The sequence below is a fragment of the Thermobia domestica genome, chromosome 4, assembly GCF_964235325.1.
Source record: "Thermobia domestica chromosome 4, izTheDome1.hap1.1, whole genome shotgun sequence".
NCBI classification, from domain to species: Eukaryota; Metazoa; Arthropoda; class Insecta; order Zygentoma; family Lepismatidae; genus Thermobia; species Thermobia domestica.
In genome coordinates, this window is record NC_137457.1 from 300,593,942 (window position 1) to 300,610,121 (window position 16,180).

The 16,180-nt window shown below is 34.0% G+C and overlaps 1 protein-coding gene across 6 annotated transcripts in view; it reads right to left on the reverse strand.

Moving 5' to 3' along the window:
* Positions 1–3,498: 3,498 nt before the first annotated feature.
* The window catches only part of LOC145684247 (uncharacterized), a 48,301-nt gene continuing 35,619 nt past the window's right edge, over positions 3,499–16,180 (reverse strand). For 5 of the 6 annotated variants that reach the window (XM_081756365.1, XM_081756363.1, XM_081756367.1 and 2 more), the window contains one exon: positions 3,499–6,196. In XM_081756365.1, the coding sequence (XP_081612491.1) occupies positions 4,699–6,196 (1,498 nt within the window). In that variant the 3' untranslated portion in view covers positions 3,499–4,698. Of the gene's footprint in view, positions 6,197–8,483; positions 11,121–16,180 lie in introns of those variants that run through there. The other variant, XM_081756369.1, reaches the window with a different exon arrangement.

A 16,180-nucleotide genomic window follows, 5' to 3' on the forward strand; every position in this document is an offset into this window, starting at 1 on the left:
GTACAAAACGTTAGTATCTCACTCCCTGTGTGCGCCAACACGTTATTGCTCGAAATGTTTGCAACACTGATCTACCTTTGCAATCTTCTTTGTCCTTTTTTTTTTTTTTTTTTTTTTTGCTGCTTCCAACGGATATTCAATTTAGGTCATTCGATTTACAAAAACAACACTTTGTCTTCGGTTGGCAACACTCTTCATCTGATGCTGTTTGTCAACTCACGAACAGATGCCGCCTTTTCTCTAGTTGCTTCGTGCAAAGTTTCGTTTCTATGTCTCTTTTAGTTTCTCCATTACAACAGTTGGAAATTCTAAAATATATTATAATGTGAAAACGCCATTTCAAGATTTTTTGTCGTCAAGTGGGCAGGGGTTAACATTCTCGTAGAGAGCTGCTATTTCACTAATGCGTGATTATGGTCACATACAATACATTTGGGAGTGTACGTTTCGCAACACCAAATTACCCAAAATAAGGGACACCCTAATATATATAACGGAGAACCTAAAAACGAGAGAAAAGCGAAGCTTTGCACGGAATAACTATATGGAAAGGGACATCTTTGCATGTATTAAGCCGAAACATCCAACAAACAGTGTTGCCAACCAATATAAAGTTATAGATTTTCAAATGGCACTACGTCAGATTGTTACATATTTGAAACCAATATGTTAAACGAAAACATAAAACACCATATTTATTGTTCAGTGTTGCAAACTAAGGATGTTATAATATCAAAAGCATCCAAAGTTTGGAAGCCTCGACCACACATACATCATGACGGAGATGAACAGGATTAAGCACATTGAAAGCACCTTAGCGTTGGATACCATGGTCATGGTATGACCTATTTGGAATGAACAGGAACGAAGTTACCAGGGCTTGAAAATTTGAATTTTTTGAAAGGTTTTATCTCGAAAAAATGCATAGATAAGTGTCATATCTAGTTATTTGTATAGTTTGCAGTGAACTTACAAATTATTTTGCCGTTAACAGTACTTCGATATCTCAAACCACCCTGGTGATATGACAAACATTGCTGAAGTTCGCAACACTGCTTAAATCATGTCATTGCGAGACCTTGTTGTAATTACAACTGCTAAAAGCTATTGCTATAATGAATTAAAAGAGAAAGAAAACAACAATCAATTACAATATACTTCACAAATACGCCATTTTCAACAGTGCTGTAAACTTTATCAATGTTTTGTCTCCGGAATGGTTTGAGATATTGAAGTGCTGTAAACAGAAAAATAATTTTCACGTTCATTGCAAACCATATATGTAACTAGATATGATACTTAACTAAGCATTTTTTAAATGAAACCTTTCAAAAAATTAAAATTTTCAAGCCCTGGTAACTTGGATTTATTCAGTGACCCCAAGCATCGAACCAGAAACACCAAGCACCGCAGGTGTACGCTCTACCATTGAGCCACCTTGATTTCGAGGTTACAGGCTCCCAAAAACATTTAAAAATGAACTTTAAAGATCCATACCTCCAATACTATAGGAGCTAACCGTAGTAGAGTTTCAGAATACTGCGGTACTTCCACAATTTTTGTAAACGTAGTTGGTGAGTACTTCAAATTATATGCCCATAGCAAAATTCCCTCTATAAAAGTTGTTGCGTGAGTGCCTTAGGTTTCTGAAACACGTACTTTTAGATGCCACTCATATTAGTTCCTAGTTGGTCTTTATCCGACTACGGTAGGTCTCATAGTTTTAAGCTATGAACCTTTAAATTTTATTTTTTTTATTTTTATTTATTTTATTTATTTATTTATTTTTTATTTTTTGTTTTTTTTTTGTTTCCGGCTGCCTAAAACTCTGAAAGGAAACATTTATGCACCCAGGTTGGTCTATCCTTTTTGAATTCTTATTGTTAGGAATCACCTTCCAAACTTTGTCAGTGTTGTTTTGAAACACCCTATCTATCCTATGTATCTATTTATCTATCTATGTATCTATCAATCTGTATATATATATATTCCTTAAAAAATCGCAGTAAAATAAAAGAGTTAAATATATAATATGTAGAAAAATTAATTTAAAAGGAAAATATTAATACTATGATGATACAATAAAAAGAAATAAATTTATCATCTAGATACAAAAATTAATAATAAACACTAAGTGAAAATATTAAATCTAAGCAATATACACCGTTTCAAAAAGAATATACGTATTTCGAATGCATATATTTATTAAACTTTAAGACATACGAATATGAAATTTTACACACATATTTACGAACCTCTCAAGTTCAAATTACAGTTCAAGTTACAGATGTTCAATATGTCTTCCATCAGCGACACGAAGAATATCATATCGATACTCAAATTCCTCCCACACTCGGGCAAGCATGTCCTGCGTTACTGATGTTATGGCAGTACGGATCTGGTTCTTCAACTCCAGGTTCTGTGGGAGTGGTGGTACATAAACGTTGTCTTTAACGAAACCCCACATTAAGAAGTCACAGGCTCAAATCCGGTGATCGTGGAGGCCAGCTGAGACATGCTAAGTCGCCAAATTCTTTACGACCAATCCAATGGTTCGGGTAGAGTTTCATTCAGATATTCACGCACTTGGCGACTCCAGTGACGGGGTGCCCCGTATTGTTGGAAAATGAAGTTGTCTTCGTGCATCCTCGGAAACAACCAGTTTTGTAACATAGCGAGATACTGCTGACTGTTATCCGTGTTTCCATTAAAGAAGAATGGGCCGTAAACAGATGATCGGGTATCGCACAAAACGTATTGAATTTGGGCGAATCTCGTACATGTTCAATGACCGCATGTGGGTTCTGTAGGCCCCAAATTCGAACATTTTGTTTGTGTGCCTGACCACTAACACGGAAAGTCGCTTCATCACTGAACACGATGCGTTGTGTAAAAGTGTTATTATTGTCAATAGCATCCAGAATCTCGTTACAAAATGCCACACGTTTGCGTTTGTCATCAGGACGCAGAGCTTGTAACAGCTGTAACTTGTACGGTTTCATAACCATCCGACGTCTCAAAACACGCCAAATTGTTGTTGTCGGCACTTGTAACTCCCGACTGGCACGACGAGTTGATTTTGAAGGACTACGTTAGGAAGCAGTTTTAAATCGTGCAAAATTTTGTTCAGGAACACGAGAGCGGCCAGGACTCTTTCCTTTACATGCACAACCTGTATCTACAAACTGTCGATACCATCTGCGAATGTTCCAACTATTTGGAGGATCAATTTGGTACCTCAACCTGAAACGTTTTTTCACTGTAATCACGGAATCGCACTTCGCAAACTTGAGAACACAAAATGATTTCTGCTGTAGAGTAGCCATTTTAAACATATGACGTTACCAAGCAAAAAGCTATTAATAAAAACTAGACTATGTATTCGTTTCTCCAATAGCCGACCCGGGGCGCAGCGATCCATAGGTTGGACAAAATAATTATTCGTAATACTTATATTCTTTTTGAAGCAGGTTGTATTTTAAATAAAACCAAATCATCTTAAAAGTGATGAGAAAATTTATATGCATTAAATCGATAAAGTAATAAAAATACTGAAAGTTTTTTCTAGCGGCTCTACCGCAAATTATACAATAGGTTACTCGTATTTTACCTTTTGTGATACATTTTTACCTTTAGCATTTCACCTTAACTTTTTTAAACATATATAAATAAGCTTAACTTGCACTTGTACTTCAATCCTTTTCTGCTGCAAGAAAATTACAATATATGTAAGTCTATGTTGTCGATATAGATAAAGGTATAACAAATACGTATATAAAAGATAAGTGCAAAGATGTAAGTTATAGCCTACAACATACTTCTGCGTTTAATTACACAAATCCGAATACTGAAACGTCCCAAGAATACGAATCTGTGTGCTCTCAAACTACACTTTCGACTACAGAAAGTATCACAAATTATTTCTTCAATTGAGTAAATTGAACATTAGAAACCCAAAATTTGATTGCGGAAGATTTAAAACTATACTTCACAAGCAATATTCGTCAATTTTCAGTGTTCCCGCTACTGACAAAGGTAAAATGTCACTAATATTTTTAAGCGGGTTTTCTTCCTCATAATAGAAATATATTGGTTTAATTATGTACATAAATTAACCAAGTGATAACAAAGTAAATTCTGTAGCTTACGGTTTTGATGTGAAAAAAGCATCAGCTTTAACTTAACAGGAGTTTTCAAATAACGCTACACGGAAACATGTACACTCATGTCCAAAATTATTGTCGCATATCTATATGTTGTTGTAGGAATATAATTTGACAACGAATTCGCCCGGTATTTCTTATAATGTTTGTATGTGTATAATTGCCAAAGACATGTATATGGCAAATTTCATGTCGAAAGAGCAGTAAATAAAAACAATAGAACGAAAATAACACTTTTTTGTCTACTTAGCAACATTTTGTTTTACCCATTTTAGTTTTCGTATTTATAATTGTCTTTCTATGAAATTTACCACAAATATACATTTCCCAATTATACATATAGTATCAGTATTAAAAGTACCCTGCAGTCATATCAAATTATATTCTTACAAGAAGAAAGTTATAGATATGCCACAATTATTTTGGTCATGAATGTACATATATCTGAACAAGCTACTGCTCATCTATTATTAATCGTAACCTTCAATTGTGATCTTTAACTGCATTATTTTCAAGACATTTGACTACAGGTAGATTATGAAATATGTGACAAAATATGCTTTTGCAAATACGACTTCCTCAAGTACCCGCTTCCACACAAATGGCAGTAAAAACGTTTTTCGCAACGTTTCTCGCCTGAGTGTATTATCACATGAATTCCGAGTCTTGATTTACTTACAAACGATTCTCCACACACCTGACAAGAGTAATCTTTCTTACCCATATGTGCTAGTAAGTGCTCTTTCAAAGTGTGTTTCAATTTTAGTTGTTTACCACAAACTTCGCAACAATAGCGTTTCTCATTTGTGTGAACCATCATGTGCGCCTGTAACCTACACTTCTGAGTAAAACCTCTACCACATTCGTCGCAACTATAGGTGTCAAGTTTCTCAGGTAAGTGAGTTAAGATGTGTGCCCCCAAATTTGATTTCACAGCAAAGCATTTACCACACTGCAAGCAACAGTAAGGCTTCTCTCCGGTGTGGGATCTCATGTGCCTTTGTAATGCACAAGGTGTAGGAAATACCTTTTTGCACAACGTGCAAAAATGACGTTTCTTCTTTTCACTTTTTGAGCCATTACACAAAAGAGATTCTTCACTCAAATCGATAATACACTTCTCGGAATGAAATTTCTCAGATTTATGAATTAATGTGTGTCGTACCAATCGAGATTTGAGGCCAAAGCCCTTTCCACACTCACGGCACCAAAAATCTGTTTTGCCTGTATGTGTAAACATGTGAGCCTCGAAACTACGTTTTCGAATGAATCCTCTTCCACAAACCTGACAAAAGTAAGATTTCGCATCCATATGTATTAACGAATGTACTCTTAGAGCCGACCTTTTATAGAACCCTTTTCCACACTCCTCACAAAAGTGATGTTTGTCTTTTCTGTGAGTCAATTTGTGGCTTCTCATATTTTGTTTTGCATTAAACCCTCTTCCACACTCCGGACAACAGTAAGCTTTCTCATTTATATGATTTAACATATGTTCTCTCAAGTACTGTTTCGTAGTAAATTTCTTTGAACATACTTCGCAATTGTAAGGTTTCTCACCTGTATGTATTAACATATGGATTTTAAGATAACCCTGTGTGCTGAAACGTTTACCACATTCTTTACAATAGTAATAATTTTTTCCTGAGTGGATTAACGTATGTTTATTCAAATTACTTTTTAGACGAAACCTTTTACCACACACTGCACAGCAATGAGGTTTTTCTTCTGTGTGGCAAAGCATATGTTTTCTCAAACCATATTTATTTAAAAAAGTTTTGGCGCATATTATGCAAGAATGTTCTATTGCCGTATTTGTCAAAGAAGATGCTCCCCTCGAGTCATTACGATATTGCTGGCAAAGCTGAGCATGCTCACTTGTATCTTTTAAAAACATGTTTTTTATGTTTGACTTATTTCTCAACTCTTTGCCACATTCCTTAGATTGATGGCCCTCGCTCTCTACATGATTAAATAATCCTTTTCGTAAAATAGGCGTCTCTGGTTTTGCTAGAAACTTATATTTCTCCAACCTGTAATGCCAAAATTGAAATTAATGAATCGACAATCCTAGAGGTTTACTAACATACTGATGACTATAATAATCCGTAACTACCTAAAGACTATATATTTTTAATTATAGTTACACTAAAAGACTATGAGAAAACTCAGAGCTATTATTGCATCTCTGGACTGAGTTACTCTTAGAAGGTGCGTTTATAGATATATTTTTAAAGAAAACGTAAAAATCTGAACGACATACAAATGTCATATTTGTGTTACAGTTCACGATATATATAACAGAAAATCTTATATATGCTAGAAAATACAAAAAGAGATATTCAATCGTGTTTACAAGGAATGGAAAAAATGTGGAATATAGTATAGTACAAAATAGTATATATAGTATAAAAATATATAGTACACATAACTGAAAATATAATATAAAAAGGCAGAGAATCTAAACATGATTTGTGTTCGAACGGTAGCTGCTGTTGTGATCACAGGCACATCCTGTGAGGCATACAACCTAGCCAATCGAACAGATGGATCACTTGAAGTTCAGCGACCGGTTCTTGCAGGTTATCTTGAATCATGTTTGAGCTCACTGTTTCAAAGGGGATAAGTTGACGGTGCGTGTAAGGGGAAACTTCCTTGATGATAGTAATGATGTTCCGTATATCGAGAGGCACAATCTTGAAGATCATGACTGCCTCGGAGTGTTCCGGAAAAACCGCATGCATCAACGAAACACTAGCGTGGACACAACTTTGTGTTCCGTGACAGAAACAGACGCATATAGGATAGTATTTTGACAAAGCAGTAATCACAATGGCGCCAAAAGTCACAGCTGAGCTCAATACAATGCTTACAGATCCTGTTAGCGACAAAACAGTCAAAAAAAAAAACGAACTCCACACGCAGGGTAACTGAGGTAGCTTGCAATTCGCAAACCACCCATGCTGCTGACATATGGAGACAGCGGTGCAACGTCAATCAAAACTGGATAATGGAGCAGCAGAAGACCGTCATCTGATTCGATGAGTCTTACATTACATTGTTTCCAACTGCTGGACCAGTTTACATGTGGTCAACGGAAACACAACCGTACGATAAAAACTGTCTGTTGAAAAATTGAAGCAAATTGGTGGCTTAGTGATGATTCGGGTACTTATATCCTGGTATTCTGCCAGACCGATCATCACCCTACATAGAAATATTACTCTCAAGGATTACCCAAACATTTTTAGTGCCCAGCTGCACCCTATGGTGCCTACTTTGTCTCCATAAGCTACTGTAAAGACATTTTTTAAGATGACAGAGCCCCTGTTTATCTAGCTCACATCGTTCAGGACTGGTTTGATGGGCATGAAGATGAAGTGTCACATCTGCCATGGCCACAAAAATCATCTCACTTTAATATCGTTCAGCACTTCTGGTTAGTTTTGGACAAGAAGCTGCGAGCTCGCTACCCATCACCTTCGTTTGTACAATAACTTGCAGCTGCTTTAGCGGAAGAATAGTACAATGTCCCTTTAGCAACCATACATGACCCGTATTTCTCCATTACTCATCGCAGTGTGGCCGTTGTGCGTGCCGAAGTTGGTTCTACTCGCTATTAATAAAAATAATATGCAATTTTTCAGGTGTTTCCTTATTTTTCTCTATCTCCTGTATTTCAACTTGTCATTATGTACAAATTTTAGTTATCTCACCAGCTAAAGTTTCGAGACATCTATTTTTGAAACTTTAATATTAAGAGAGAAAATACTTCCCCAACGTAAAATATCAATTTGGTGCTACTTGTTTGGCATATGTTGTAGCCTATTGCCAGTGTTTTTAAATTATCATACATTTTGCGTTTGTATATTTTTTTTTATATTCCAATCCATCTTCCACTTCTTTCATTTTCTCACATTTAATTTCCTACTTTTCTTTCTTTGTTTAGCATTTCCTTATTATGTGTTCTTTTAAGTTAACAATGTCTCATATTTTTCACTTCCTTTGTTTCTTTCGTTGCTAATTGTTACTTATACCGTTTTCCATGCTTATAATAAATGTTCCTTCACTACATCCATCTATGTCACTATTTTGTTTCTCTCGTCGCTACATATTATTTGTACCCAGTTTTAGATATTTCTAATGTATATATTTAATTATGTTCCCCAATACCACAGATTTCCGTAAACTTGCCTATTGTTCGTCATAGCAAATAATGTGAAAGTTTGAGATTTTTTATTTGCGGAAAACTCAATGCAAACATGGAATATTTGTGGCAAATTAAAATTTTTTGCAATTTTTATGTAATAGCAAATTTAATGCAAGGAATTTTATACAAAAGCAGTTTTAAAAATTTGAAACGTCAAACGTCTTACAAATTTCAGAAAATTTGATTCCACCTATCGAGTGCGCTTAACAGTTTCAATTCAAATTGGAATATTTGTAGCAAATTAAATATTTTCAAGTTTTCTGAAATAGCAAATCTGATTCAACAAATGTATACAAATGTAGTTTCAAAAATTTGTAACAGCAAACTTTTGGCAAATTTTCTTCCACCTACCTACCTACAATTCACTGCGCTTGGCAGTTTCACGGAGTCGCCATATTTTTCTTTTCTGTTGTTTTTTCCCTGTGAGATGTGACCAGTTATTGCATATACCTTCGGTGTTCTACAAATTGGTAAGTGTATAGTAATAGTTGAATATTTTTTTATTTTGCTAAAATGAAAAATGTTACAGCAGTAGTTGTGAATTATACGAAGTTCGTGTGGCGATTGCTAGTGAATCGAGTCGGACCATTCAACCAGAGGGCACGAATAAGAAAATAAGTTTTTTGGATGCTAACATTTTACTTTGACTGTCATACATTATACAGGTTCTCCTTGCGGGGTAAAATTGAAGAAAAATAGTACACATCGCAGTTGAAATGTCGCCTTATATGCAATATTCCATCTGATCCACATAATTACCCTTAGCTATTACTTTACAGGGTTAAGTGTACTTATGCCAAATCACTTCTAGAAAATTTACAAGTAGAATTCATGAATTTTTGTTTGAAGAATTCAACATGAGGTGAAAACAATGATTTCATGAAGAAAGTGACGTGCAGATTACTTTTGGCGCATCACTCGAAATAATTGTTGAAAAATTATATATCTTTCTCTGATTTCCTTCTTACTCCGTCCTAAAAGATTTGCGCTGGGTGACATGAAATATCTCACTTGAAAAAGACAGAATTCAAGGGGCCCACAAGAAGTAATTGTTGAAAAATTACAATTCTTTTTTCGATTTCCATAAATATACCTTCCAGGTATATGGCATAACACCTACAGTTAGTGATGGGTGAATTCTCGGGAAGATATTTTTCGGGAAAATTCTCGGGAAGATTCCCAAAAATGGGAACATTCCGGGAATTTATGTACAGACACAAAATAAATTGAATTCTATTACTATATTATAATTTCAAAGGTAAATTCGTTTCTTATCACCGTATATTATTACTGCTATGTTCAGAGAATTCTTCAAAGTTTTATTTTGAACGGTATTATGTTATTTTATTAATGTTTTATTATATTTAGAGAATACGCATAAATATATATTTACTTACAATATTATCCATGCAAGTAAAAATGTGGAAAAAATGGTATAATCAGTTCACATACTATTACACCGCTAGTTTAAATTTATGTGTAAGTGGATTTTCTAAGTTTGACTCTACTATTGATATTATTATAAACATATTGAATTTTTAAATGTTATAAACAAATTAGGTTTGATAACTGTCAAAAAACAGTTGTCTCACCAAGTATCAGAAGATACATATGCGCATACATATTTATGTTCACAATATTTGCAAGATACATACCTACTTTTATAATTTAGCACGTAACATTGCCATACACGACCTTTCTTCCTACCTATTTCTCTAAATATCATGCGTTAATTCACATGTAAGAGAAGTCCGAACACCTTTTCAGAAATTCGGGAGTGAGAGAGGAGACAGGCCGACGACTATTACTATCGGTGGTTTGGGGTTATTGATAGTACTTCTCTATTTGTGCATAATTTCTAGATTACTTTAGAAACTGGTTTCTTTTCATCATTTGTAAATTAGTACCTTGCTACTTTTTAGTGCAAATGGAAATGGAACCTAAAATATCATATCATTAGTTATATAAAGTACTGTCAACGAATTTTACTTTTTCAATCTTCAAATTATTTAAAACATAGAAGTAAATAATAATAAATTAAAAAAAAAGTAATTAGACAGATGGTTGTTATAATTTGGAAGATAAAGAAAATGGAAATAAATTCCTTCCCGGGAATTTATATGCCAGGGGAAAAACCCGGGAATATCCCATTTTTTATTTTCCTTCCCACCGGGAATATTCCCACTGCCCATCACTACCTACAGTGCAAAAACAAACAAACCTATGCTAGGTGCTAACAAGAAAGCAGGAATACTTTCTAACCGAGTCATATCAGTGTGATTCTGGTGTACCCGCCAGAATGGTAAAAAGAAGTGAGTTTTGGCAAAGATACGAATTTGAATAGCACTTGTCATTGTTTCATACAAGTAAGAGTCCACTTATAGACATAAAATACAGCTTCTGTACACTGTACAGAAATACACCCCGGTGGAAAATAACATGTAATAGAGTCATCTTTCATATGCAATCACTTATTTTATCCATCGTAAAGCACTTAATGTTTTTACACTAGTAACCCACACTTGTTAACCTAAAATACAGCTGTATTACTTTGTATAAATTTGTGTTGCCTGCAAAATGTGCAGAAATGTGTTCATCACAAACATGTCTTTTCACACAAAGAATTCAATTCCAAGATGTGATGCGTCAAAGCTACACCAGCACCGAAACTGATTGTAATCTTTTGTTTACTGTAGAGTTTTAAGAGGGACTATATGAGAAGGCAATCTAGCGGGAATAAGTCACACCTGAAATGAGGAAGTAAATAATAATAATAATAAATTTTATTGCAGAAACATCTGAGAACATCAGATGTATTACAATCGTCACAAATAGAAGTTGCAGTTTTTAGGGTTACATACATAACATAACATAATATTCCATAATATAAACAAAGATCACTGGATAACAGACGCAAATATTTTAACTATCAATCTTGAGTTCAAAAATTCTTCATACAATTATACTATATATACAATTATTAATAAGTAATTTCTGTTCTTTTTTAAAAGCCAGAAATGGAAGTTCTCAGAAATATAGGAAGAAAATTATAAAATTTAACTGACATATAGTAAAAGATCTTTTGCGTCTTACTATATTCACATCTACATAATCCTAAACGGTTCCTGTTTCTAGTTTGATACGTATGAGAATATCCTAACTCATTGTAAATATGATTGTTTTCCTTGATGTAAAGCAAACATTGTATACGAAAATTGCCGGTACTGTCATAATTCCTAATTTAACGAAGCTTGACCTACAATGTGCACGACTAGGGAGACCGAGTATTAATCTTACACATATCTTTTGTATTTTCAATAGGTTTTTAATGAAGGACAGATGACTCCAAAGTATCGTTCCATAACTTAAATGACTGTGAATTTGCGCATAAAAAACAGTTTTAAGTACCTTTAAACTTACGCACAATCTTAATCTACGAATTAGATAAACTCCTTTTCTAGCTCTAGATTCCACTTTAAGGATATGGTCGCCCCAGTTCAAATGATTATCAATTAAAAACTGCAAAAAAGAGAGGAATATTTTTTGTTCTGCATTCGAATTTTTGTTATTGTAGTTAAGCACCAAGTCTTTGATCTTATTAGAGTTAATACAAAGCAAGTTGGAAGTACACCAGTCTTTAATAATATCTGAGGTGATGTTTAATATAGACTGAACTGAGTCTTTTTGTCGTGAGTTAACACAAATATTCAGATTATCAGCAAATAAATAACTATTAACGAAGGGTGAAGCGACGTTGTATGGGAGGTCATTGATATAAATAATAAAAAGAATCGGACCAAGAATAGATCCCTGAGGTACTCCGTGTCTAACAGGCAACAGGTTAGACTCTTCCCCTTCATAAACAACTCTTTGATATCGTCTATTTAAATACGAATGAAGAAGTGACAGAGCTGCATTATCAAAACCATAGAATCCTAGTTTTCGCAACAAAATATCATGAGACACCGTATCAAATGCTTTCGATAGATCATATAGTTTTACATGAACAAAGTTTTTACTGTCCAACCCAGAAATACAATTTACCAAAAATCAGACAGCAGCTTTAAAAGTTCCTAGTCCGGATCTAAAGCCAAATTGAGAATTACTAAATAAATTATTATGTTCAAAATAGTTAAATATCTGTTCATTCAAAACAATCTCAAAAACTTTAGATATAACTGGAACCAGTGAAATTGGTCTATAGTTATCAAGAGAAGACTTATTTCCTTTTTTCATTATAGGTAGTACTTTCACTAATTTAAAGTATTCAGGAAAATAACAGTCTAATATACAAGAGTTTATAATATGAGCTAAAGGTTCCTTTATAAAATTTACACCATATTTTAACACAATAGGACTCAGATTATAAATATCCTCACATCTACTGCTACTCATTTTAATAATCGGTTTCTCAATATCTTTTACTTCAACTGGATGAAAATTAAACGTACTAGTAGGTTTAGACAATTTATTTAAATAAAAACCTGAATCACTATTATGAGGATATGATGAAACTTCCTTCAGTATCTCTTCAAATTTGTTAACAAAAAAGTTATTAAATTCAGAGGCATTCAGCTGGTTATCAGAGATTTTTATGTTATTGTAGATAGGATAACTTCCTCTTTTTACGATATTCCACATTGCTTTAGACTTATTGCCAGAGTTGTTGATGGTATTATCATTAACCTTAATTCTAGTTTCTCTCACTAGTTTGTATAACTATTTCTTACTAATTTTATACAAATTCTTTGACACTTGAGCCAGTACTACTATAATAGTCATAATAAAATTCACATTTTGCTTTGAGTCTATCAATTTCTTTACTCTTAACTCTAGTAGGTTTCGGTTTAGTTGGCTTACCCATAACGTATTTCACAGGAAACGCACTTTCAGTTGAGAACCACATTAGAGACATAAAAAATTCTAGTTTATCCTTAGCATCGTGCAAGGAGCTATACATAAAGTTCCAATCAACTAATGATAGTACCTCTTGAAATCTTGTTATGTTTTCTTCTCTCATTAAGCCAACCCTTAACCTACATTTATTGTTATTAGCCTTATCTTTTACCTTGAGAAAATACACCTCAGATTTAAATAAGACCGCCCAGTGATCAGCGACAGCAGTTTCTACGACTGAACTATCAATAGATCTGTCGATAACAGTGATTATATTGTCAATACAACTACCACCTCCAAATTTAGGCATGGTAATATCAGTAGTAACAACAGCTAGATTGAATGAAGAGAACAAATTATTTAACGTAATACTTTTCTATGTTGTTTTCCAACTTAAAATCAACATTAAAATCCCCACATAAAATAATATTGGAGTTAAAAGTATTTAAATGCTCTAGAAGATTGTTCATTCTGTCAATAAATAACTTAAAATCTTTACATTCAACATTTGGTCTGTATACAGATGCAACAATAGTGTTAATATCAGGCAAGTATGATGCTGTAACCTCAAAGACCATTTCCATAGACATGGTATTTACACTAAGAATAGGCCTATGAGAATATGTATTTTTAATAAAGATAGTACATCCCCCATGTTTCCTAATGGGTCTACAGTAGCTGTTACTCAATTCATATCCCTTGAGGACGTAAAAATTAATGTCACTAGGATGAAGCCAATGCTCAACAAGACATAAAAAAAAATCAACATTCAGATTACAAACATATTCTTCAATTATAGCGAATATAATAGATAATCCTTGGATATTCCATGAAAAAGTTACTACTTCATTAGGCCTAGATTAATTATTAATATTACTACTTTCTATATGTACAGACGTACTGAATGAATTTACATTTTGATCTAGATTTATCCTAAAAAAGAACTGGTTTCAACATTCAGAGGAATAGGGTCAGATTCACATTTGGCAATTTTGTTAACCGCCTCAAAGATCTTATCACTAACAAATCTTTAACCCAATCTATTAAGATGAAATCCGTGGACAGTATGAAATTTGCTCCCCAAGTTACTAATATCTATGTAGGTGACATTTCTAAAGTGTTTACAAATTTTATACATTTCATTATTTGCTTTGTCTACCTCTTTTTTGATTATGGATCACGACGGCAAATCGTGCCATCGAGGCACAGAAAAGACACACACTAGCTTGGCATTTCTAAGTTCATACAATTTCCTTCTCAAAGAAGACAAAAGATCCTTAGTTTCATTTCTAGCGCCATCGTTGGTTTCTGCAAGTAGAACTGGAATATCCGTTACATTCTGTACCAACACATCTGCTGTCACATCGGAGAATTTAACCCGGGTTTAACCATACTTGAAATTTTGATGATGACTGTGTTTTAAGATATCGGAGTAAACACCTCTTCCCTGACTATCAGAATATAAACAGATTTTCATAGGTCGAGTTTTGCAGTTTGACTTTGTCTTCTTTATCTCACTACTTGGCCGTCGTACCGTATTTCTATCTTCTTCTGCTTGAGTAGGCAAATCTGGTAATGGGTCAAATCATTTTTTTAAGGGTGGGAAGTTCACACTATTAACCTTAAATTTAGTGTTTTTTGAGGCTTTGTAAAGGACAGCTTCGCATCGTATAGGGTTTACTGCAGTCATGTTTTCACTCCTTTCTTGAGATATACATATTGAATTCTTCCTTAACTCTTGATTCTCATTTTTCAGAACTCTTATGTCATTTTCTAATATCTCAATAATTTTTAGGAGATGCTTCACTATTCTTATTAGTATCGTCCGTCACCAATCCATTATTATTAGCTTCCGTCTTACACTGCACAAAACCACTGCTCAGCTCGTAAATCATTCTCATCAACTCCGGTACAACGAAAATGATTCCATTTATCACAATTATCACAAATGATACAATTTCTTACTATTTAAAACACTTCGCACACTTAATATCTAAAACAATTCGACTCTTCGGAGATAGTGAACAAGACGTGTCTTGACTAATCGGGGCCATATTAGTCAAGACAAACGAGAACGTAAAGAGAAGCGTTTTATCGTGGTAGCGTCTTTATTTACTTTTCGCAAGCAAAAACCTGTGGAAAAAGTTGTTTTCATATTTCTTCAACTTAGATAAAATGGCATGCCCTGATAATGTTCTGTCAAACATCTAAATTCGCATCTTTTACTACTAAATAAATTTTTATTATTTTTATCAGAACTCATATGAATTCACAGGAAGAGGCAACATACCACCAACTGAAATAAACCGATGCTCTGAGGAAGGTCCAACGTTGTCAGTCACAAAATAAAGGTTAGTGGTTCTTTCCCCTTCTACTCCAAAAACACTACCCAACTTAGGTCACTTGCGTGAAAGACATTGTGACCCGCCATTATGATGCAACATTGGTGATAGTGGGTTCTTGGTTTTTGTGTGCTCACCTGTATTACTATGTGTATCAAAGTTTCATGTTCCTCACGTTCAACGAACTGTAACTAAAAATATTTTAATATATGCATGTTTGGAGCACATTTCACATGTTCAGTGCCCTCTATTTTGGAAACTGTGAAGCATTAGCATCTGCCACTTTACATTCCAATACCTCTTTTGATACCTTATACCAAAACACGAGCAAAATCGAAGACCGTGCAACAACATTTTTTTTTTAATTGATTGATTTCGTTTGGACTGCACCTTTTGTAACCTCCACTTCTAAGTGTTTTACAGTTACCCTCAACGAAGTGAGGCTGGTCATAGAATCTGTAAAATATTTTGTAAGTCTTGATGTTATAATTTGTCCCAATAGCGTTTCCTCATCACTTCCGAAGTTATTTGTTTCCAAGTTTCTCTTCATTTACAAGATAATAAATTAA